Source organism: Lagopus muta, chromosome 4 (genome assembly GCF_023343835.1).
Source record: "Lagopus muta isolate bLagMut1 chromosome 4, bLagMut1 primary, whole genome shotgun sequence".
Taxonomy (NCBI): domain Eukaryota; kingdom Metazoa; phylum Chordata; class Aves; order Galliformes; family Phasianidae; genus Lagopus; species Lagopus muta.
In genome coordinates, this window is record NC_064436.1 from 30,497,005 (window position 1) to 30,522,820 (window position 25,816).

The following is a 25,816-nucleotide window of genomic DNA, read 5'->3' on the forward strand; positions in this document are numbered from 1 at the left end:
AACTGTTGCTTGCTATTACAGATCTAACACAACATTGATACAGGAGAAACAGGTAAGACGTACTTTTATTTTCACCTTATAGTTAGTATGATGTTATTAGAGAAGCCAAACTATGAGTATGTGAACCCATGACAGGCTAGGTGCTGTATTTAAAATATGCAAGCAGTGCTGAATTTCTGCATACAAAATGCATTTCTGTAGGGTTTGATGCAAACCATTCTGTCTTAGGCCTTTTCCTGCCCAGGATCATGCTTTCTTGCTGACTGCAGAATGTTTTGTTATTTTTTTTATAGCTGTTTGTTAGAGGTGAAAAAACATCAGACACTAGAAGTATGGAAATGGAGGTAAGGAGACCTTTTATAGTCTTTGTATATCCTAAATCCGTGGGGTAAGAGCTATGCATGGCAATGTCAGAGAGGATTTCAGGGGGCAAATGTATGTAGCTCAAGATTGTAAGTTCTGCTGGCTTCGCTGGTCCTGTATTTGTTTGCCCCCTGCTGTTCACAGGTCAAACAGCAGTTCAGTACTGCTGAATGATCAAAACCAGAGCTGCTCCATTGAAACAGGTTTTTACTGCAGCTCATTGTGAATTGATTCCCCTCCCCATGTAATTGCCCTGGAGGTCTTTGCCTGCCTTGCAGAGCTGTGGTGTTTTGTACCACAGGAGGTAATGGAAACTAATGAGGAGTGTTGATGGCAGTGGAGAAGTAAACCTTGTCATTTTTGATCAGCACTGAGACTTGTCTGTACTGTTAGCAGGTCTGTGTGTGGGGAGAGGAAGGGTTGAAAGTATGTGCGGGAGAAAGGATTCATTTCTCATGACCTGAAGTCACAGCAGTGAGTGTTTTAAGATTGAAATTGCCATCTGAAGCCCTGCAGCTGACTTCTCTACAGAAGTTTAGCCACTCAGGTTGGGGTACTTGCTGAATTTTCATTCAGTGAGTGTCACCAATGCAAACATGAGGCTTTCTTGAAGAGGTCACTGAAAATGCCTTTTCATTTGAGCAATGCTCTTGCTGACATCATGGCTTTGGGTAAGACGTGTAATGCTTACTCTTTCATACTGTAAGCAGCAATCAACAATGTTAGCTGCCTGCTGTTCCCAGAGAAAATGCATGGCTTTGAGTGGGTAATCATGTTAAATGTGCAAGTCTGCTTCAGTATGAGAAACAAGTCTAAGATGTACCATGGAGGGAAACAAGTGCATTTTCCCAAAGTACGTCATTCTATTGACTCTGCACTGGGCTGACAATGGAGGCCACCACTGGCAGTGCTGAGGCTTTGGGAAGAGGTCAGTAAAAGGTAATATGTTAGGGAAAAAGCAGCTTTGGTGGTAACAGATGTTATAGGGGATGTGAAAAATGTCCTGCAGAGAAGCTAACCGATCTCATTACTACAGCATCTGTTCATGCACATTTCACACTTGGTGTGAAAAAGAGAGGCTGATGCACTTCCATAAATTGGCAGATAAGCTGCAAGTATCCTTCGTGGCTTTGTATTCCCTTGAAAAGCTTTAGGCATCTGGGAAGCAAAATTCTGGCAACTTCCATCTGAGCAGTAAATAAGGGATATACATTGTGATATTCTTACAGGCTTGCTTTTCCAGAAACATTGGGGTTAAGGCTCAAGGCGAGAGCAGACAGTGCATGTCAGCGTGCCCACTGCAGGCAGCCAGCAGATGGCACAGCGTGTCTCCCAGGGCCACTGCACCAACCCGTTTAAATGAAGATTAAACACGGCATTTTGTTCAGTTGGTTGGCTCAGAGATTGGACAAAGCCATAAATACTCCTTTTCAGTACGGCTGTGTGTATGAGTAATCACAACTGTTATTATTACCGTGGGAGGGAGAACATCACAATGTTGCTCTCATAAATGCTTTTTAGAGGTATGTTTTGTGCTGATGTGAAATCCTTGATGGTGGTTAGGTTTTCAAGACCCCTATAAAAACAGATGCATGTGAAACATGGGAAGGACCGTAGGTGATAGTCAGGAAATAAGTGGAGTGAATTGGTGGTTAAAGCACCATTTTTTTGTTCTTTCATCCAGAGTAAGCCTTTGGAAATTGGAACTGAACAACTACAGCAGCAGAGATGGACAGTGCTTTCTGCGTCACAGTGTGAATTTGCTGTTCTCACAGGGTAAGGAAAATGCGTTTAATGACTCAAAAGGAAATACATTTGCTACTGCCTTCATTTTGCTTTTACAGCTGTCTTCCATTGTGTGCCATCAGCAAGAGTTTGGACGTGATTTTACTCTGGCTCACAGTGGCAGTATGCATCTCAAAACCAAACGTCATGTTAAGGCAGTGGGCACACAGTGTATGATGTGGGGCAGTGCTGGAAGGCAGCCCCCAGCAGGCAGATGTCTTCGGGGCTCTGTGAGATCAAAAAAAGGGAAAAGTGACGCGTTTCATCTTCACCTCAGCTTCCTGAGTGCGGGCTGCTCTAAAGAGCTGACAGTCTCATTCTTTGCTGCTGCTGCCGCTTGCAGCCCCGCGCTGGGACCTCCTGCTGGAGTGAGAGCCCCGGGCACAGCCCTACGCCCATGGCTGTATAAGCGGTAAAGGCGACATCTGGGCTCGGTGTTGTCACCTCTCGTCAGAGGATCGGGAAACGCCTTTCCCAGTGCAGTCCTGCCCCCTGGCAGGCCGGGCGCACGCAGAGCGAAGGGCGCCGGCCCGTTGCACAGATAAGTTCCCGCGGGTGGGAGCCCGCCTTCCCGGGCGCCGCTCACGCGCTAAGTCCCGCCTCCCCCTGTCAGGGCTCGGGCCGGCGAGTGCAGCTCTGCACCTCCGGGGCCGCCACCGCCTCCCCGCCCCTCGCACGCGGAAGGCAGGCGGGGCCGCGCGCCGCCTCCCCTCACGCGGCGGGGCTCGCGGCCGAGGGCGGCGGGGGAAGCCCGCGGCGGGGCCGGCTCCGGCGATCCTTCCCGCCCGGGGCGGGGCCGGGGGTTCGGGGCGGCGATGGCGGAGGCGGAGCGGGCGCCTCTCTTGCCGCCGCCGGCGGAAAGTTCCCGGGACGGGGCCGGGGTGGGAGCCGAGTCGCCTCCCGGCATGGAGCGGCGGGCCGAGCCCGGCCCGGAGGAGGCGGCGGTGACAGAGGAGGAGGACGAGGCGCGCCCCGCCTCGCCGCCCTTCTTCCTCCTCTACCCCGGCCATGGAGGCGCGGCCGCGCCGCACGGCGCGTGGAGACCCCCGGCGCCCCGCGGAGGGGCCGCGCTGCCCGTGCTGCTGCTGAGCTACCCGGGGCCCGACGGCGCCGCGGCCCGTGAGTAGCGGCGGGGCCGTGTGGGGAGGTGCCGCGGAGGGGCCTTTGTGAGGCTGGGGCGGGGTGCCGGGGCTGCCCCGCGGTCCGCGGGCGTGAATTACCAGTCGGTACCTCGGGCTCCTGCGACGGGGCGTCCTTCCCCAAACTCGGCCGGCCCCCGAGGCTGCGGTCGTGGCCTCGCCGCTCCCTCGTGCGGGCGGGTCGGCGCCGGGACGCGGGGTGCTGGCGGGCGGGTAACGCTGGTCCTTTGGCTCGGCGCCGCCGGCGCTGCGGGAGCCGCAGGTTTCTGTCCCTCTCCCGAGAAGCGTCGTGTGGCCCTTCGAGACCTCGCAGCCCGTTTGTTTTGGAGAGAGTATCTTTGGCTGTGCTGTTCTCTTTTTGAAGCTAATGCACTTTATTTAGCTATTACTCAGCAAAGCTATGACCGCTGAGACCAAAAGTCGATTTTTGTAACAGGGAGCAGCTGAAATGATTTCCCTTTGTTTTTAGTTACAGGAAGAGCCCCTGCTGCCAGCTGCTGCCTGCCCACCCTGCTCAGCTGTCATTCAGGCCGCTAACTTCCTGTCAAAACCTTCCTTTTTACACACTGGTGCTTCCTAATCAGGAAACCTTTCTTCGCTGTAGTTGTGTGATATGTGTGTGAGGAGGGACTGAGCTATTTGAGGTGAAGAGAATCTCTTGTGCTCTTAAAAAATGTATTTCAGCTGCCCGGGGAGGTTGTGAATGCCCCATCCCTGGAGGTATTCAAGGCCGGGTTGGATGGGGCCCTGGGCAGCCTGGTCTAGAATTGAATGTGGAGATTGGTGGCCCTGCCTGTGGCGGGTTGGAGATTCGTGATCCTTGAGGTCCTTTCCAACCCTGGCCATTCTGTGATTCTGTGTTTAGTCTTTATTATGGTACTTCATGCAGTTCAAAAACGCTGATTTCTTCTGATTCCTTTGTGGAGGGTCTGTGCAGATGTGTGGAGCTGAGGCACTGAGGTGAGCTTGTTTGCTCAAGATCTCCAGGAGTTAGTGTACAACCTCACCACTGAGCAGTGCGTCGTCCTTTGTGTTGGTGTTACAGCGCTGGCTGCCTGCGTAAGCTTTGGGAAAAGCCCTAGGAAAGATGTACAGAAACTCCCTTGTGCTTTTCTGTCTCAGAAGTAATAGCTGCCTGCACAATATCAGATGTTGAAGCCCACTCAGTCATAGCTGTGTCTGAATGGAACAGGAACCACAATTTATTTGCCTGGTGTCATGGACTGTGCTCTGTTTCTTCTGGCACATGTTTTGTCTGCAAGCCAACTTTCTCATTGTGCCTGTTGTTATGTTTTGGTTCTCGTGTCTCTGGAAAAGTGGGCTCTGCTCCTAAGTTCTGCCTATCCACTTGCTGCTTCAGGACTGATGTTAAAGCAGTGGTAGAGCTTGGCTCTGGAGGAGAAAGGAGATTGTTTTAGTGCTGACCTTGCTTTTGGCTACCTGTAGAGTATGTGGCCTTGCAGATGGTGTCACTCTCAGCACCTCCTCTGAATGGTAGTTCCTCTGTGTGGCTCTGAGATGTGGTGTCAGTAACAGTGGTCTGTGCTATCAGGATTGCTCTGCCTGTGTTGCTGGGGAAGGCCATGGCTGGCCTGCAGACCCTGTGCCACAGGCTCTCCTCCAGTGCCATGAATGCACATTTCCATAGCACATGACTCTCAGTGTTGACTTCTTTTGCTCTTTGTTCTGCAACCAAAGTAGTCAATCATGTCTGCTTCCCTTGATTCTTCAGTGCTCCGGTTATTTTTGGAGTTAAGATAAGCTGAGGAGTGAGAAGAAGGCTATTTTTGCATCTTGTGCCTGGATTAAAGATGTGACGTACTCTGTGAAGACTAATCCCTCTCTACTTAGCTGTAAACTGAAAAGATTTAAGTGAAAGGTGTTTCCTGCTTAGATCATGAGTTCTTCTCTTCGGTGTCATTTCCATAAGTTGCAATAAGAATAATGTCTTTGTATTGATATTTGCCTCTTAAAGCGGGATAGTGACTAACGCAGTGGGGAGGCAATATTGCAGAATATTTTGAAGGTTTATTTGAAGTAGTGTTTATTTGAAGTAGGTTGCAGAAGCTTTTGATGCCAGCAGCACCTGCTTTCTTGATACAGATGGTTCCAATCAGAGAGAGAATAAGAGGAAGACTTATGCTGAGCTGTAGTAAATACTCAGAATGCTTTTTAAATGCTGTAAAAGCCACTTGATTATGCTGCCTTCCTTGCTCCCACTCAAAGCCTGCCGGAGGTATTTGATTCCTTAAATCTCTGTACTTCACAGTAATAAGAGAACAAAGTTTGTCACTTGTTCAGGAAACAGATTCTGATCCCAATTTCCAGTGGTCACAGCTGGCACAGCCACTGAAAGGAAGGCGGTGCAGCTGGTGGTGTGTTGGTGCAGGCTGAAGTCAAAGGGGAGGAGAGAGAGGTTGCATGAGAGCAGAAGTTGTGTTCTTGGATCTGCCAGCAAGAGTTTTGCATATCAAGGAAGAAAATAGAAAGACCAGAATTGTTTCACATAAAAGTGTGGGAGCTGCCTTACTGGACTGGAATGACAAGCTGTCTGATCTTATGCATCAGTCACAAACACGCTACCTGCTTTACAAAAACATGCACAAACTTGCTTATGATTCATGCTTATCTTATGCTGTGGTATGAAAGCTGGTGTTTCATCATAATTTTTTAATCTTGTCTGCATGGAATTATCTGCTCCTGTACTCTCTCTCAAGATGATGAGCAGCTGCTCAGAGCCCTGTGGTATGTCTGAGCTGTTGCCGTCAGGTAGTTTCCTTTTGACAGTGCTTCCAATTTGTATAATGTTGATAGCTTTTTTTCTTTTTTTTAAAATATGGTTCAGTGGTCTCCTGCGATTTTAAATAACCAGAAGTCATGCAGTCATCTGAAGCAGTAATCTCATCTGCCAACGCTGCCGTTTTGCTGTCTGGCTGTTGTGCAGCCCCTGTGCAGCCATCGGGGGGGGGGGGGGGGAAGTTCTCTGCTAAGGAACGAAGGTCGGGGTGGTGGCAGGTTGGTTGTGCCGGCGCTAGAAGCAGAAGGGCTCAAAGGTGCCCTCAGGAGTCCGAAAGGTGGGTTAGGGGATTGGTTTGTCATTGTTTAGACCTTTTTTCATTTTAAAAGCTGAATAAATTGGAAATACTCTCCAGTACAACTGAGATTTGAAACGCTGCTGGATGGTGGAATGGTTTGCTTTCAAACTGTGAAGTGCTAAAATTCAAACATATTTGCCAACTGCTGTGTTTTGTAATCTGGCCAGAGCCTCTATCCTGCTTTGCCAAAGTGTGGTTAGTACTAGATTTTTCTAGGACTGCTCCAAGCATCTGACTTGTTTAAGGTTCAGAAAGAGATCCTTCATTGACTGACCTCCCCTTCCCTTATAACCTGCACTTGACCATTCATTGAACCCAAACCCTCCTACAGCTCCAGCGCTTGGCATCAAGTTGTGAGGAATTCTGTTTCAAAGGCTTTATGAAAGCTACAAGTACATGATACTGTTCTTTTATAAGATTCTTTGTTGCTTTATAACTCTGAGACCCAGGGTAGGGGTAGAGGTTTCATGTCCTGTTTTCCGGGGGGAGGGGGGGGGGAAGACTCGATAGATTGCACAGGATAGCTCTTGTGTTGTGGGGTTTTGTTGTTTTGTTTTAGTAAAATCAGTTACAATCAATCAGGTTTTCAGCATCTGCGGAGATGTTTTGGTGTTGTGCTTTAAGGGAATATAACTTTTATTGAGGTGAGGTAGCTGTTTCTTTTAGTCTAGCAATTGTTCAAAGTGTGACAGGTGATATATTCTGTCTGTGTTGTGTGAGGCGTGCTCATGAAACAAAATATTTCAGAAGCAATATTTTGATTTACTTTCATAAAATCATGAAGGCTGGGAAAGACCTGTAAGATCACCCGGTCCAATCCCATCCCCACCATGCCCACTGACCACAGCCCTCAGTGCCCCATCTCCGTGGTTCCTGAATACCCCCAGGGACGGTGACTGCACCACCTCCATGGACAGCCTGTGCCACTGCATCACTTCAGTTTTCCTTGATTAAAAATCCCTGTGCAGTATTTAGAGCAAAAACGTTGCATAAGGAAAGCCTGAAAACACACCTGGGCTGAAAAGGGCGGAGTGGCTGCTTTTATCTCTTCATGGTCAGAAGAAGCAGATGGCATACAAGGAAACCAGTAGAATAATACCTAAAGAAACTTCTGCTGTGATCATTCTGTGTGGGTCATTTGTCAGTGCTGAAGCCAGTGGAAGGCCATTGTTTTGAAGTGGGAGCTGCAGGGTTGCACCCAGTGTTATTTGTAGTTACAATTGACAGTTAAATACATCAGTTTACAAAATAGCTCGTGGTAATTTGTTGACTCTTAAGAGTTTATTCTGATGATTTGCTGTTTGTTTGGACTGCTTCAGAAAGCAAGAGCAAAGGGCACAGTGTTCTGTAGCTGTGTAAGACAACTTTCACTGGTTTTTGGACTAGTGAGATGTGAGCACTTAAACTGGAGCCTGTTGAAAGGACATACAAGTACAAGTATGATATGAGCTAGTGTGTCAGCGTGTGATATCAAGTCAATTCCTTCTTAGAGAGAGGGAACAGTAGTAACTGTTGTTATCTGTCATGTAATTCTTCTTTCCATCACTGTAATAACATGCTGCGTGGCTTTTTCTTTTAGTGTAGTGGGGACAAAGAGGTGCTGAGTGAGAATGCTGTGTGCCAAGCAGGAAGTTTTCACTGGAAGCAGCAGCTTTCTCTTGCTTGGTGGAAATAACAGTGAACTTTCTGTGGGTTTTTTTTTGTTTGTTTGTTTGTTTTATTTTTTTCTCCAGTTTCATTATGAATTTTTGACATACTGACTGCTTTCTTAAAAAAAAAAAAAGAAAAAAAAAAGCTTTGTGAGTTGGCATTTGGATTTCTGCATCGAGGGATTGTTTTTTGTTTCATCTTTATTAGAAATGGATATATGTTTTTTCTGGCATTTCTTTAGGGAAAAGTATACAGTCTGTAATTGAGGTCCTGTGAGCAATCATCCCTGTGTTCCCATCGATGTGCTTTGTTGGTGAACAGTCAGCTTCTGCTCACTTCTTTGGGTGGGTGCTGGGGACGAGCCTCCATTTCAGATGGATGCTGCCCACCTACTCTCTGCCACATACTGGGGCCACGCAAGAGTAGAACCATCCCATAGCTCCCAGGGGCGGAAATCCTGTATCATGTTGCTGGCTGAATAGTGATTGAGGATAAGAAGGCTCTCAGTGGGCTGGCATGGAGCAGCGCTGCCTTCCGTGCCCCAGAGATGGGATGTGTGGGCCGAGGCATGGAGGAAGTTCATCTGGGTGCACGGGACTGCTGTTTGGCTCTTGAGACACTGAGAGCCCGTTTCGGTGCCTGCTGAGAGGTGCTGCTTCATCCTGAACTTCACCTGAGCAATACCTGCTTTCAGCTGATGCTTTTGAAGTTCTAAGATTGTCGCATACCTCTGTATGTTTGTGTTGTTCCTCGCTGTTCTCCGGTTGTGCGTGTGCCCTTCTCAAACATCTTAATCCTACCTTACTGAAGTGCTTAGCTGTAGAGCTCTTTATTTTTTTCTCGTCGTTTCCCGAGCTGATAAATCAGTCCTAAAATTTCTCTATGCATGGGAAATCTTAGCTCAAAGGTACCACATGAGGGGGTTGCACAACAAAAATAGAATGGAACTGCGCACCTGCTGTGAAAACAAAGGTACTTACTTCACTCGTGCAGCGGCATCCAGCGCATGAGAGGAATACAGATGTCTCTTTGTATTCCTTGCACTGCTCTTTGTAGTACGGGGGCGGCTGATGAGAAATCCGTGCTGTGCTGCTCGGAAATTGCCCAGCAGAGCCTGATGAGAAGCTGCTGGGGATGATGAGACCTAATTGCCGTCCCTGCATCAGCAGCGCCTATGAAGCATCCTGGGAATTGCTCGCCCCACGCTCAGAGCAGCTGGTCACATGAGCTTGAATTTTCAGTTCAGTTCATTAGTCAGCCATTTTGGTCAACACCCTGCTTACTGCGCACAACCAATCCTAGCAGCACTCGCTGCCCTGCCTGAGCTGGCAAGAAAGGCACCAGCAGCTTCATTTCAGCAAACCTGGAGATCTTTTTCTACGTTCTTCCTTTGTTTTTGCTTGGGTAGCCATCAGAGGAAGCCCTTTTTTTTCCTTCCTCCTGCATTTTTTTTTTTTCTTTTAATTTTTTTTTATCTTTTTTTTTTTTTCCATCTTTGATGCAGAAGCCAGGTTTCCTGTGGTTGCTTAGGATCAATAGCCTTTAGCATTATCTGAAGACGACAGCTGACGAAGAGGAGGGAGGAACAGACGAGCGTGAAGGAGCAGCATTTTTACCTTGCTTTATATATGAAAAGGCCAAAGCAGTCTGTGCGATCCTGAGCATATCTGACCTATAATAGCAAGGTATTTCTTGTTTTCTTCTTCCAAAAGCCCTTCTTCTTAGTTCTTTTTTCCCTGTTGTTGTCGTACCAGCTGAGTCATCATGTCTGCTCTGACGCCTCAAAGCGACATGCCAACCCCCACCACCGACAAGATCACTCAGGCTGCCATGGAGACCATCTATCTTTGCAAATTCCGAGTGTCCATGGACGGAGAATGGCTCTGCTTGCGCGAGCTGGATGACATCTCGCTGACCCCCGACCCAGAGCCTACCCATGAAGGTACGGTCCAGTTTGCTGCCTCGGGATCCCTGCAGCCGTCACATTGTTACCGCTGCTGCAAGAGTTGGGAGGGGGTGTCTCCAGAATGAGATGCTCTTGTCCAGCCTGCAGTACCTGGAAATCGTGTGATGTACCAGAAAGCCAACTCAGTGCTTCTCACTGCTCTTGTCTTTTGTAATCCGCCCTTTTAACAGAGACGGATCTGTGCTTTCTTTTTTTTTCTTTTTTAAAATGTATCAGGAAAGATTGGGTTTGTGTCTCAGGAAGGAATGTACTGTGATGTGTATTCCACAAAGCATACTGGTAGCATGCTGACTTCTGTCTGCATATGGTCAGTGGGTAATTTTTGGAAAGCCCCAGGTGATTGCACAGCTGTGCTTATTGTCAGGTGATAATGCCACCATGAGTCTTGCCCCTTGCTTCTGTTGAGCATGCTGCTGTTTATTATAGCTCAGGAGCCTGGAATGTGGAGGTATAAGACATCTTGCTTTTTATTGAGAATAGCTTTGTAATCTGGGCTGATGGTGAAAACAATTTAATACCGGGTCACGTGAAGTGAGAACTGAAAGCTCTGTGAGACAGAAATGGAGAAGACAGCCACCCACTGCATCTCCTTGTTGCCCTTGGTAGGGCAGAGTTTCTGCAGAAATTGATTGTAAGATGGTCTTGTGCTTCCAGAGTTACTTAGCATCAATACTGCTGGGTTCTGAGTGACACTTGGGGGACGCTGAGCATCTTTCAGTCCTGCAGTGAGGGAATTCCATCTTTGCACTCCAGGCTGCTTTCTGTTAATAGTTAAGTATGATTCCACCAAGTAGCCTTGCTTGGCCCATTTGATGGGGTTTGTCAAATCAGTAACATCTTTCTCTACTGTTGTCTTGTGAATGCAGCAGTTTAAATTGTTCTGTGAATTTGGGCTTTAAACTTAACTGAGCAGCGGCAGCTGTTGGGTTTGGATTTGCTTGCCAAATGGGGGATTAGAGAGGGATTTCAAAAGCAGAGGCTGACATTCCCTCTGAAGCACATCCCAGCATTTCGGTGAGGTGCTGTGGGCTCAGGGTGCAGCAATTCAACTGACTTGCAGTTTCCACGTTCTTGTATGTGGCATGGACTTAGGCAGTCTTCTGTGGTATTAGACTTCATTTTGTTTTGTTTTAACAGAGTCTTCTAGTGTTGACAGATTGATCTTTGTTCTCTCTGTCTCCTTCTTCCTCCATCTTTCTGATAAACACTAGCCTCCCTTATGATTTGTCACTCTGGGGTTAGTAAATGACCTGAGCAGTCTAGGGCACTCTGGAAAACCTCTCTGTCACACTGCAAGTCTGTTAGTTAGGTCCTTGTTCTCATACGAGTCTTTTTCTCTCTCCTTTCCTCCTTACTTTAGTCAAGCTCAAGGCAGGATAGGCTTAGATGATTCCATCTGCCCCGGTGCACGGCCTTAAGCTTTTCTGGATTACCTTTCCTGAATATATTGAAAATGTGTCTCTATAGCATACAAAGTGCACTCTTGTAGGCAATGAAAGCACTAATACTGGACTAAAGCTTCCCAAAGTACAAAAATAATTGTTTTAAATGCTCTTATTATAGGCAGTCTCTTGCAGGTACCAGAAGGGTTTGGTTGGAAAATAATATTTGCTTATTTCACTGCAATATTGATTCTAATGTCAAAAAAGAATAAAAAGAGAGATGTATGAAAATGACCTTTATGGAGATATTTATACATTTATAATGTAACGTTGCTTGTTGGAAGGGAGAAAGACTTGATCCAAATTATGTTATTAACAGAGATAAGAAGTGTTCATAACAGGAAAGCTGACACAGCTTTATCCCTAGCACTGGAGCTGCTGTTACTGCATCAGCACTGCTCCTGTGTCCTCTGTGCGCGGGGATGAGGGGACAGGAAGACAGCTTGCAGATGTTGGGTGCTCCTCTGAGAGGGAAAACAAGGAGTGAGGGCTTGTTCTGTAGCTTCCCTGTGATTCTGATGTAGGAAGGTAGGAACTGAAGGAGAAAAAAAAAAAAGCCCAGGTGTTCTGCCAAATGTGTAATGAGAAATTGTATTTTTTTCTTACAAATCAAGACATAAAATCGGGATGTAGTTCAGTCACGTATCTGAAAGAAGGATTTAACCCTTGTTGCTGTCCTTCAGCTCTTGCTGCTTCCCAAAAGGTTTTGCCTTTGGGCTCTCTTCACTGATCTGCTGTGCCCCCTTGCCATCCTGCTTTCCTCCTCCTCCTCGCTGTTTGTACTCCTGCTGGGCTGCTCTCATGTGACATGTGGTGATGACTCAGTCAGTGAATGAGGTTGGAGACCTGGGGACCGTGGCTTCTCCTCCTGGCTTCCCAGTTTTTTCAGCTGTACATCTTGCAGGCCTGACACCTTCCTGCTTTGCTTCACGTGGTCGGCTGCAGTGCGATGCTCTGCTTCTTGTTTTTAAAGATGCTTTTTTGTTGTTGTGGTTCTACCACAGTCGGTGCAAAACAAGTAAAGTAACTGAAAAAACTGGATTGCTGCTAAACAAAAAGCTGCAGTAATTTGTTTATTTTTCTTTCTAGTGAAAGCAGATTGTAAACAGGGATTAGTTTTATTGCTGCTTTTCTTTTTTTTTCTTATTGACAGTTCGAGCAGGTTACTTAGGAAGCGTGGTTTAAATCTGAAAGAGGAAGTTAAAGGAAGTGATTCTTGCTTAGCCTGGTTTTATATCCCTCATCAAAACCCCATGTTTTAGTTCCAGTGAGAAAGAGACTTCAGATGATATCTCAGCAGTGCCAGCTCACGGCAGTGCAGTGCCTTGGGGAGCTGGAGGCCAGTGCTGTACTCTCTGCTTTTGCTCCAAGGGCTCCCCAAGCAGAGGCTGCTGGTGCTTGCTGTTCTCAGGGCTGACCTTGTTGCTCTTAAACAACAGTTCTGAATTAGGAACTCTGAAGTGTACTGTGCTGTGCAGGCATCACAAGGTGGCGAAATGCGGCACAATTGGCTTTTGTACTCTTGTTTGTAACAGATGCAGTGGTTGTTGAGGCACCCTTAGAGACTGGGCTGGGAAAAAGTGCCTGCACAGACAAGATTGAACACTGATGGGAACTTTTAGAGAAGGCACCAAATGGACCTGTACAGTTCTTACTGTTTGGTAGATTTCTATTTTGAATAAGCATTCTTCATGAGAGCTTCATGCTAGAGCAATGAAATCTTAATCCTCACCTGATCAGCTTCTAGTTGAGAGCAGAAAGAATGTGATGGCTGTGCAATCTGAAATTGTGTGCTGTCAAGCGTTGCAGTATCACTTAAACAGAGCCGTAAAACCAACATCTGCTTGCAGCTACTTTTCCATCCTTCTTGCACGTTTCAAAATGGTTTAAAGAAGCAGCAAGATCTCATTAGCTATGTTTTTGTTTTGCAAATAAGTAGCTTCTCAGTGCTAAAGTTTGCATGCTGCGGGCTGTGAGAATCGCCTTATTTCAGGCTAGGGAGCTGCAGTACTCTTTAGTTTGGTCCAAATTGTGTGACACTCGCAGCCCAGCCTGGTACGAGCCCTCAAGTGTGGGGACTGAGGTCCTGCTATAAAGCTGCACAGAGCAAAATGCACCTAGGAGGAAACTCTGGCAACTGTTTTGTTGTACCTTTTTTTTCCAGTCGTGTGGAATAGAAGCAAACTGCTGGGAGAGGTGGGAATGGCTTTAGGAGTTGTATCTTTTACATTATAAAACAATGTGTAAGCACCCTGCTGAGGGTAGCAGAGACCTTTTGCACTTTCAAAGAAACCGCATGAGTTTGTTTTTTTTTATTGTAAGAAAAGTACCTCTTCTGGTGGCAGAAACCCCTAAGCAGGGCAAAAGTTTGAGGAGGCTTAAAGAAGTGCATGGATTGCCAGATACTCCTAGGTCGTATAGCCTCCTTATAGGCATGAGCTAGAGACTTGATTTAATACAACAAATGTAAGGTTGGTTATGTGTAAGGTGTGTGAATTACGCTCTGTTAAGAATCACAGTCTTTTGAATAGTAGTTAGGCCATGTAATCCAGGCAGCACACAGTCTTTATTGCATTGCTTTTCACTGTCATCCTCCTGTAGAACAGTAAGGAGATGTCCTCCTTGCTGCATTTGTGCTGAATCCCATCACAAGCCAGGAGCTGTTGAAGGAAGGGCAGGACAGAGGAAACAGGACTCCAAACCAAAGGAAGATGAAGTTTTAAAGCTCTTCATGGCAATCAGTACTATATGCCAGTCCTCAAATGAAATGAAAAATGAATGCCCTGTAAGGTATAAGGACGAAGGTGACGTCAGCTCTAGTTCTGTTTTGATTTAAAGTTTAAACTTTTTGTAATTCTTTTCCATGTTATAATTAGCAAATAGCATTCAAGAATTGTTTGCTTTTCTAAGCTTGCTCAGCCTAAATGAAGTGCATTGAGCTTGAGAAATATGGAGAAAGCTTCTTTCCCTGAGAAATAATTGGAAGCTGCAGAGAAACATTTTGGGTGCCAACCAAGATGCAAAATGAAAAATTGAAGAAAAAAAGTGTGTTTTCTTTTTCTTTTTCAGTGTGCATGTGTTCAAAATAAAATAGGCAATTTCCCATTGCAGTTATTCATAAATTTCTGCTTGGAAAAAGACTGACTGTGGAGAAACAGTAAATGATCTCAGTTATGTGCACGCAATTGCAAGGTACATACCTTGTTTGTTGCAGTTTGTAAAGTCAGTGATGGCAACAGCCTTTAAAAGAAAATCATAACAGTGCTGTTTTTTTCACTATAAAATATTGAAGTCAGTTATTGCAATTGGTGATGAAAGCACAAGCTGTTGGTGCTGTAAGGTGAGGTAACGAAAGCAGTTCAAAGGATCGTTAAGGTTGGAAAAGAGCACTATGATCATCCAGTCCAACCATCAGCCCAGACCCACTAACCATGTCCCTCAGCTCTGTATGGCCAGATGCTGGGTAAGATGCAGTGACTGGGAGAACAGTGGCAGTAGGAGCAGTGTGACAGCGCAGGGATTGAGTCGGTGTGTGATGCATGGCTGGAAGAAATAGATAAAAGCAACTGTTATCTGCAGAGAGCAGACTGCACCAGAGTCAGCAGCATCAACTGAGAGCAAGCAGAGGCTTTCGGGGGCACATTGGTACCTGTGCATGCTATGTTTTCTCTTTTGGTCTCCTGCCCTGCAAAGAGAGCTGGGACTTGTGTAATTCTGTGGCCTTGCAGGCACGTGGCAGTGCTGCAGGGTGGGAGAATGTGTTTGGTAAGCAGTTTTGGTAGCCATTTTTCAACCTTCCAGTTTTGGATATAGCTTGCCCAGGCAGAAACTGCAGGCTGAAATGAATTGACTTCTTGTTTCTAGTGTACGCAGACTATCTGTCTCCATTTTTAGGTAGTAGGTTTTATTTTTTTTTTAATATTATTTTATTCTGATCTGTGTACAGTGGCCATTTCTGGTGGTTTTGGATCGCACGTTATTTCAGCATGATGCTGAACCCCTCTTTGGGTTGTCCCTTTTGTTACTGATGCTACATGAACTACCTGATTTGCAAATCTCTTGGAAAGAATTACTCATTACCTCTCTCTGTGCATACCTTTACTGACCAGCTTAATTATTCCTTATTAAATGTATTATTTCTCATTCCTAAGGCAATAAATAAGGGAATCATGCAGTGTAAATAAACACAACAATATGACTATAGCTTTCCTTCCAGTGGTAAAGCTATTAGTTGTCCATGCAATGAAGGAAAATGTTAGTCTTAAAGAAGGAAGGCTAAAAGACATGAATACAGTCTGTCCTATTTCTGAGAAAACTCTTCCCTTGTGGGATGCTTTGGCCCAGGAGAAAACAAGCAAGTGTTTAAGGCAGCAGACTAAAAGTTAAAATTGGAGAAATAATCCTATAATTTACATTCTAATGAGCGCATGTGTCAGCATTTCTTCCACTCACATCCATCTGGCCACCAGCATGGATGGTGCTTCTTCCCTTTAGGGCATGATAAAGCATAACTGGCAGTGAAACTGTCCATACCTTCTGGTTGTACTTAGGTTGCTGTAGGTTTCCACTTACTGCTCAGAGGACCTTTGAGTGAATCTGAGAAGTGCTGTGGTTTGTTGATGAGGCACAGAGGAGTGTTCTTTCCTTCCAGAGGAAAAAGATCTTGGAGTGCTTTGGGTATTGGTGCTTAAATGAAAGAAGTGTGTTTGTGTACTGAGGGGGAGAAGAGGATCAAGACAGCTCCCCTTGTTGCTTGCCATTTTTCTTTGCAGTTTGGTTAGATTTAGTTCACTGTTGTCTCGATTCCTGAGTATGTTGTTTGGCCGTAATTGACTCATCAGCTCTTCTGTAGGTCTTATTTCCCATGTGTCAGCTGTTCTCACTGCTTTGCTCAGAGCTTTTGTCAGTTGAGGCAGATAACCAGGAGCAGAGGGGGTTTGATAGAAGTGCCCTGAGACAGCCTGAATGCAATATGGCTGTCTTTCGTGCTCTTGGCCTTTAGCTGATGTCTTCCCTACATATCACAACAACCGCTGTGGGCTACCTTAAAAATAACCTCTTTATTGGTAAGCAGAACATAGGGACCCCAAAACAAGCTGCATTTCTGTTTGTAAATCTTCAGCACAGTTAATGCTTTGTGTAAGCGTCTGTACAAAAACTAGTGGATTTAGGTCAGGTTTCTCATAGCAGCCAAAATACTTTGTGTATCAGGCTCTGTTTTCACTTCTCAAAATTGGTGGTTTTTTTTTTTTTTTTTTTTCTTTCCTTATTGCTTTTCTGACCCATTAGCTTCTCCTTATAGATTAATTAATGACTCTGTATGTCTGTACTCAGCTCTGGTGAGGCCACACCTCAAGCACTGTGTTCAGTTGTGAGCCCTCACTACAGGAAAGTCATCGAGGCCCTGGAGCGTGTCCAGAGAAGGGCAGTGAAGCTGTGGGGTTTGGAGCACAAGTCTTATGGGGAGCGGCTGAAGGAGCTGGGGTTGTTCAGTCTGGAGAAGAGGAGGCTCAGGGGAGACCTCATGACTCTGCAGCTGCCTGAAAAGAGGCTGTGGTGAGTTGGGGGTTGGACTCTTCTCCTGGGTAACGTTGATAGGATGAGAGGAAATGGCCCTACCCTGAGCCTGGAGTGGTTTAAGTTGGGTATATAGGACAAACTTATCTGGAAGTGTGGTGATGTGCTGGCACAAGGTCATGGTGGAATCACCATCCCTGGAGGTGTTCAAGAGACACAGAGATGCGGCACTGAGGGACGTGGTCAGTGGGCATGGAGAGGATGCGCTGGGGCTGAATTGGATGATCTTAGTAGTCTTTTCCAGCCTTCTTGATTCAGTGGTCCAGTGACTTCAGATGTGAACAGAACACATGGACTGGGAGGCAGTGTGTGTTGGGGAATTTGCAGTTCTTTTGTTAGGCTTACTGCAAATCCCAGGAGTTTGCTTGTAGGTGATATCCAGTACAATCTTAAGATGCCCTTCTCTGGACACACTCCAGGGCCTCGATGACTTTCTTGTAGTGAGGGCCCACAACTGAGCACAGTACCTGAGGTCTGAGTACAGATATACAGAGTCATTAATTAATCTGTAAGGAGAAGCTAATGGGTCAGAAATGTTAAAGCTGGCAGTGCTCGTTGCACATCATTTCTTAATGAACGTGTTCTGCATAGGCAGTTTGAGGGAAACAGGTTAAGTTGTTGTATAGCTCGGGTCTATGAGTAGCGTTCTATAGTCAATGTGTAGCTGAGCATTTATTAAAAGACACATGTTCACTTGTTCAGATCTATTTAAAATACCACAGAGATGCTTCTGCTGCATATTTGGGAACTCAAGCAGTTTCCTTCTCTTGAGACACCTGTTACGAAGCACTGTAAAATGAATCTGATGCTTTTTTTATCCCTGCACTACCCACAGCATGAAAATCCACAGCCTTGGCTTCCCCTGCACATAGTCAGCTTTTGCATGTAGTGTGTTGTTGTGACACTGCTTAGTAGTGTGGCAGCTTGTCACAGAGTGGTGTTACCTTTGGAATGAAACTTTTCTGTAATGGTGTTGGGGGCTGCCAGAAGGTGTAGGAGCATTGTGTTGTGGTGCACAGCTGGCTGGGCTTCGGAGAGGTATGGTGTTAGTTGGCTTCTACTCCCAACCTTGTGCTAGGTTCGTAATTTCAATCTTAATAATAATCAAGAGCTCTTGTGTTTAATAGCAGTGTAATATATAAGTATACAGCTTTCTTGCTGTAGTGTGAAGCTGGATGTATCAGCTCCAGCCCTTGATGCTACTGGACTGACTCTTGTTTTCCAACCAATTGAGATCTCTGTTTTGCTGACATTGCAGTGGTTAAGAAAATATCTTTAAAATGCATTATTCTTAAAATAATGGATAGGATTTTCATATTAATATATCTGTCATTAAAATGCTTCAGTTTCTTCAATGCCTTTGCATTTGCTGCAGTGTGATACTCAATTCCCCACTACTGCTCTTCCTGTGAATCTGCTTGGAGCATGGCAGTTCTTCTATGAAAGCTTCATCTGGGTTTAAACTTGGTATCTGTGTTATCACTGGTGTGTTATCACCATCATACCAAAAGTATTATATTGATCTTAAATGTACTGTGAGGAGGAGCATGGGAGCTGTCAAGTTGAGGCTTTGTTTTTTTTTCTTTAGGAAGATTTTTTTTTTAATATTCTAGACAAGTGGAGAAAGCTGTATGTAGTAAAAGAGGAGATGAAATAAACGTATGCAAAGCCTCAGTTAAATGCATGAGGCAATGAACACAAATTTGCAAGGAGATGCTAATTCAGTCTGTTTCTTTTCCTCTAAATCTTTGCAGATACCATAGTGCTTCAGTGCCAGTGTAAATTGATGAATTTCTCACTAGAAGGAGGATGGGATTATTGCTGGTATGGAAAAAAAACAAAAAACAAAAAGCCAAACAAATAAAATTGAATCTGCAGTGGACATTTCATAGAATCATAGAATGGTTTGAGTTGCAAGGGACCCTTAATGGCCATCTGGTCCATCTTCCTGACAGTGAACAGGAGCACCTACAGCTACACAAGTTGCTCAGATCCACACATTTGTTCGTAAGCTTTACAGGAATTGCTTGCTGAGGGTTTTTGTTTCATTGTTTTCTTAAATAAAAGTAAAAGCCTCAGTCTTTTAGTGTGAAGGAGGAGGCGATCATTCAGCTGTAGCTGGCAGTCACTAGAGGTTTCTTGCCCCTTTCTGTGAAACATTCAGCTCAGACCTGATGTCTGTGGGTTGGGGGTGGGGGGGATTGGACTGCTTGGAATTTGCTGACTTTATTTAGTTTGTGTATTTTTTTATGGTGATGAGAAATAAAAATCTGTTCTATGTGTGAGCATCGCTATCTGTCACAGCTGTCATTGTACGTGGAGGTCTTGGGTGGCTGCTGGATGTGGAGTTGAGCAAAGATGGAGGCCTAGAGGAGCAGAGGTGATAAATGCTTGGCTTACATGTTGCCTATGTGGTACACTTAGAGAGGGGTTTGAAACTGCAAAATCACCAGTGAGGAAGATGTGAAAGGTCTACTGATACCTGGCAACTGGCTCTTTACACGTTGCCAAGTTAATTGTTATATATACATAGATACATCTGTTCAGAGATTTTCTTTGCTATTTATGCTTGAGATTAAGGAATAAAGCCCTCAATATTTGATAAGAGAGCATTCACCAATGAATTTGATCTCAGTAGTCAGGTAGGGATTATGGGATGATCAGAATCTAATTTTGATCTTTACATCTGGTGGAAAGTGCTATTAAATAAATGATCACATGTGCACCTAGATTTTGACCTGATTTAATGTTAGAAATGTTAGAAGTATAGCTAGAAAATATTAACTTTATGGACTTGTGTATACAGATGTCTTACACAGGGTTTGCACAGATAAGGAATTATTGAATCACACAAGCATATGCAAAGGCAAAAGGCAAAGTAACCCATGGGCCGTATAATCTGTGGCATTCCAAAGGAGTTCAGGGGGGTATGGAAAAGTGCAAGAGAAATGTCCATTCACCACTGCATTGAGCTACAAAAAACTTCCTGAGACTGCAGGAGGCTTTAACACATGTAATAAGGGACCAGAAGTGAAGCCATTGGCAGGGGGAGCATCACCAGTGCTTTGTGATTGCAATAGCAGGGAGTTTCTCAAGCAGAACTCTTAGGTGTGTGTAGGAAGGCAGGGGTCAGGAGGTCTGATTGCACTCATCCTCCCCCTCTTTGCCCCTAACAAGAGAAGGACAAATCCCTGCTGAAGGAAAAGCAGTTTATCAGTTTTGTGGGTAAATTGCCAGGACACAATGGAGGGTTGTCTTCTACTGTTCTCATTATTGCAGTAATGCTTATTCATAGGGGCAGAAGGGAATCATTGGACCATGAAGAAAACTGGTGCAAAACTGATTTCTGAAAATCATCTTTTTGAATAAAACAGTTTCTGAGGATAAGATGATGGTTGGTCAATAGTATTGCAGCATAAGAGGCTTTTGGGGATCAGCTGAATTACTGCTCACAGTGGTATTTTGGTGTTTTTCTTTAACTGTAGTGACGGTGAATGCACTGCTTGTTTGCTAGCACCGAGTCCCGTGGCAGAAGGAGGCTTAGCGATAGGTTTTCTGTGGGAGGGAGGAGGTCCTAACAGGATGTGTACTTTGCTCAGGACTTCGGCATGGTTGGTGTGTGAAGGGGAATAGAGCCTTTCTTGTGGTTTGGACGTTCACCAGTTTTCAGATTAGCGCTCAGGAGAGCAGGCATGTAAGTAAGGAGCTGGAGATAGGCAGGATTCGGATGTCTGGGGCTTTGTCTGTCTTTGTGGGTTCAAAAGTAGGGAATTAGTGGGAGTGCTGAACTGAAACAAGTTCTCCCTGTCCTGCTTGATCCTCTCCCAGGATACCTGCCTCCTCCCCGTGCCTGCCAGCCACCTGCAGGCTCCCAGCCAGGAGAAAGGGTTTTTTTCTGATCAAGGCTGCAATGAATCAAAGTTGCAATGACAGCATGAAACCAGTGACCCGAGACTGGGCTGGGCTGGATCACCTCTGCACCGTTTTTCATTTGTTGTAACAGAGTTAAGAGTTCCACTAAAGCCTATTTAAAAAATTCTTGATGTTGTTTTCCTGAAATGTGCAGAGCTTGCTGTGCTTGCTTTTCTGCGTAGTTGTATTTCTTATCTTGGGGGTTCTTTTGGGAGCTGGGTAGGAAAAAACTGAAGCAAATGCTGATGTTGCATAAATACCAAAAGTTGAGTGCTTTGATCTTCTAAGAAAATAATGTTTTTCCTTTTAGGATGTGTTTTATTACAACATTGATTGTCTTAATGAAAAAAAAAAAAAAAAACAAGAACCCAGCAAATTTTTTCAAGTTCTGTTGAAGGCTGCCTTAATTTGTCTTGAGCTGAAAAAAAAAAAAAAGCTTCTCTGTATTGCTTTGTGCAGACTAACAAACCCTTTTGTCTTGCAAATTTCTCGCTAATATGAACTGAGTTTTGTATTATGTGAATCTCCCTTTCAGTTATCCTTCCCTTGTACCTTGATTTTGAATCTTTCCTTTAGATCATGGCTTGCATGACATTTTCTTTCTTTTCCTTTCTTTTTGCTGTTTGCAAAGACTCTTGGGAGGATTTGACAGATGTGGTGGAGCAATTGCGTGATGATACTGAAGGTGCGTGCCACACCAACATCTTTCAGCTACTATTTCCACTTACCATTGGCTTTTGATTTATGATTTTGAACCTGGGTGCAAAATGCACTTTTCCTTTTCCGTGCTCATAGCTGTGGCTTTCTGAACGTGCTTGTCTGGTTGCACCAGGTTCACAGCAGAATGTGCTATGTATGCTGGTTGTTGGGTTTCTACTGTTAGTGTGCTAAAGAAAATGTCTTTGATCACTCGCATTTGTGTGTTACTCTTTCAATTGTATTAATTTACACTTAAAATGGGTGTTGTGAAGGATTTTCTGATAAGTTTTACCAGTCCCTTCATGGGTTCTTTGTTGGTTTCTGGATTCTTACTGATCTCTTTTTGAAAATATGGATGTACTCTGACAATGTTGCTTATTTAAAAAACAAAACAAAACCAACAACACAACCAACCGAAGACTTGCTACCAGTTTTGGACCTTCAAGTGAAGGTAGGGAAAATGAATGGAGAGACTTGTTTTCTCATATAAAGTGGATTCTGGGTCAGTTATTTTCCTGATCCTGATATAAATGCACCTTATAAGGTACAACAGTATTTAGGAGATCAATTTTAATTAAGATTTCAGAAATCACCCTGAAGATTCTGAAATACTTCAGAAATATCAAAATGAGACCTTGTAGAAACAATTAAATGTGGCTGTGCATGGTTGGGCTGGAAGTGTTTGCAGCAAAAGGTTAACGAGCTGTTTGGAGACAACGAAGATTTCCTCTCGTGGCTGAGAAGTTTCAGTATTCATCATTAGGAAGAACATAGATTTCACGTAGAAGAGTGAATGGGGCATATATTTACAAATGCCAAATTCCTTAAGAACAGCCATCCCAAATTAGAAGTTCAGTCTGGGGCTGTTGAGATCCACAAGGTGCGAGAGCACACGTCTTGTTATTTCATACTGATAATCCCAAAGGAATAACATCAGCAGATGCATTTCAGCTCTTTTGGCCAATTTGGTGGATTGAACCAGTGGCTGTGGCACAGTGGCTGTTTTCTTACCAGTGTTTTGTTCAGCTTTGGTCTAATTATTGCTGTTAGGGTCTTGTAAGTAAAAGAAACAAAAGAACAACCAATCAATCAAACACCTGCATTTGTTTCTTTATAGCACAATTTATACACTGTATAAATTGTATAACGCTTGGTAAAGCCAAACAGTACAGTTAAATGGAGCACATTTGTATAAGACTTGAGGTTCTAAACAGAACCTTTTGGGTTTTGTAAGGTGCTGATAGAACCTTCTGTGGGTGCCGCCTTTCTGAATTGCTGTGCTGGTCACGCTTGCCTGGTGTGCTGGTGTACTTGGCTGGCTCTTCTCAGCCATGGAAATGTGCTGTCTCCTGACACAACAGTTCCTTCTGCCCAGCACCTCCAGCTTTCTTCCTTTTGTGTTTAAGGAAAAAAAGGGTTTGGGTTTCTTTTTTCTTCCCTCCCCCCCCATGAAAGTGTGTAAAGGCTTTTGGTACTTGTGGAGTGAGGTGGTGGTGAAATGTATTTCAAAGCTACATTCAAAATGTCTGTCCTTTGTCTGTCTTCCTTGTACCTGCTTGCCATGACCATTGCTCTGTTCTGTTTTTCTGGAAGCCTTAGATGCCCACTGTGTGCCCTCCCTGGTAATGGAGTGTCTTTCTTCCCCATAGTAAACACGAGGAGTCACAGAATCATTAAGGTTGGAAAAGACCACTAAGATCATCTAGTCCAACCATCACATGAGAGCCTAGCTGAGGATGGTTTCAATCCATCAGTGTCTGAATTATGAAGAGCGCAGTAGCAAGAACAAATGAGGCAAGCGTGTAAACTCAATAAGAGCTGCTTCTCTCAGGAAATGAGATGTCATTTTTATAATCTGGTGTTAGTACAACTGCTTTCCAGTTTATCCCATCCTTCAGAGTAGGCAGGTTGAATGCTGAATACAAAAGAAAAAAATTAGTACAGTATAACATTTTCGTCTAGAAATATACATGCCTCTGCTTTTCCATTGTGGACATTCATTGATTTTTTTTTTAATTTTTATTTTTTTTTAAATTGCTGCTTACTTCTAAGGGAGTTTGTTCATGAGAAACAGAAGGTGTATCACCTCTTCCTCACAATGGCAATCTGATGTGCATTGCTTTGAAGGCAGTTGAGGACTTGGAATATAAGGAAGTGCCAGGTATGTTTCAGCTAACCTAAGAGCTTCAAACATACATCTGGTTGTTAAACCCATGTTTGCTTTTGCAGCACTGGATAGCTTCGGTTTTCTTCAGCTTGTTTGTCCCTCATGAATGAAAGTCTGTGGATCAGGTAAAAAAGCAAATAGCTCAGGTTGCAGGTGCTCCTCTCTCCCCCCACTTCCTACTGTGTGACATTCAGCTGGACATCTGGCTGTTAATACCTGGGTGGGAGAGAGCAACATGCACCACACCTTGGTTACCTTGGCCAAAAGCTAGTCTGTTAGCACAGCCTCCTGATGGCAGCTCAAATTTGGGTACCGTGCCCTGGTGTGCAGGAATTTTAAGGAGACCGGGTGCTGAGGCTGCCAGGAGGAGATCTAAAGGAACTATTCCAAGAAAAATGCATGCTGTGCTGCTGCTTCTTGACTCCCTGTCAGTAACAAGCACAGAGACAGCTTTGGTTTTTCCCAGAGAACTTTCTCACCTTCTGCGCTGTGAAGTGTGGCAGAACAGAGGCTGGGAATAAGGCGGTTCAAGTCCTTAATTTATCTAGGGATTTGCTTTAGGCATTTATTAGGAATTATACACATGTTCATGATTTCAGAGTCTGAGCAACTAGAACTAATGTCTTTCCTAATGCGAATTTGCTGAACTGAAACTCAGTGTGCTGTGGGTAGGCTGGTTTGCATAGAAAGCCAATGCTTCATCACTGATGTGTTTCGGTTAATCTGAGTAGAGCATGTGCTGTTTGCAAGGTATTGTTCCTCTGCCATACAAAGCAGAATTCAGATTTGGATTCTTGATTTAAAATTTATTTGCTATATGGAGAGTCTTGATGAAATACTATTCAATAGGCATTACTTTGAGCAGATTTAAGTTGTTTTTTGGTAGGCTTTTTTTTTTTTTCTTTTTTTTTTCTCCAGATTTTTTAGGTTCCTAGGTACATGAAAAGGGCAGATGTTGCTCTGAATGACATGGTGTAGTGGTATGGTGATGCGTTGGCAGTTGGACTAGATCAAGCTTATCCAACCCATGGGTCACAGCAAGTACATGCAGCTGTGCTTTCTGGTTTGATAAAGGAGTTCGAGAATACATTCAAGATTGCCAAAAAAGCCATCCGTTTATGTTTGTGACATCATTTTCAGTTGATAAAAATACATTACCTGCAAGTTTTCAAATGAAATGCATAGAGTTGCAGTCAGGTATTCTACTCAAAAATCTGATCGTGTCTCTCTTCTACAGTTTCATAATCCATATCTTAGCAGAGCTAAAGATCCCTTGCTTCACAACCACACCTTAATCATGGGATTGCTTTATGTCAGTACACACATTTGTGAACAATTACCAAGGATGAATCACATTAAGAATAAAATTTCATTGAAAATCTCTGAACACCTGAGAGCTCACTGAGAATTGTGTGCACTGCCATTGAACCAGGTTGGTGTGTTAGTTTTACAAAAACAAGGGCAAATATCCCACTCCTTTTATGCTGTTGTTCCTTTCTTTTATTCAGAATTTGTCTTGAAACATTAAAAATTAAGATTTTTTTTTTTACTTATATATTAATAATATTATGTATTTTATGAGGGCTGCTCTGAAAGTAGCACTTCCTATTTTGTTATGCAGGTCCACAACATCAGAGGCGGATGTTGGGTGTGCAGCAGCAGAGGTTGAACCTCCCCACCAGTATTCCATTCCTTGCTGTTTCTGTGTGACAGATGGCAGCAGAGGGGCAGTCTAATAGAATGGAGTCTGATGTGGAAGTGTGTATGAAGCAAAGGGGTGGCACTGAATTCCTAGAAACAGTGGCACCCATTGATGTTCATTGATGCCTGCTGAACATTGATGGTGCATTTGCAGTGGCAACAGTGGCAGTGGGTCACCTCTACTGGTTCAGATTTATATGAGTGCTTCATGAAGACTCTTGCTCATCACTGGTGAAAAGGCACAGCCAATGGTGATGAGCATGTGGAAAAGTAGTGTTTTGTAGCTGAGAATTTGCTCTATCTGGTAGTGTTATTGTGCT

At 44.4% G+C, this 25,816-nt stretch overlaps 1 protein-coding gene across 13 annotated transcripts in view; it reads left to right on the top strand.

Annotated features, from left to right (window-relative positions):
• The first annotated feature begins 167 nt into the window (after positions 1-167).
• Positions 168-25,816, top strand: part of RUFY3 (RUN and FYVE domain containing 3) — a 54,273-nt gene continuing 28,624 nt past the window's right edge. Inside the window, exons 1-3 of one of the 13 annotated variants that reach the window (XM_048943497.1) lie at positions 168-344; positions 2,048-2,139; positions 21,561-21,614. In XM_048943497.1, the coding sequence (XP_048799454.1) occupies positions 271-344; positions 2,048-2,139; positions 21,561-21,614 (220 nt within the window). In that variant the 5' untranslated portion in view covers positions 168-270. Of the gene's footprint in view, positions 345-1,842; positions 2,140-2,919; positions 3,268-9,146; positions 9,975-20,598; positions 20,712-21,560; positions 21,615-25,816 lie in introns of those variants that run through there. The other 12 variants (XM_048943494.1, XM_048943495.1, XM_048943500.1 and 9 more) reach the window with 12 other exon arrangements.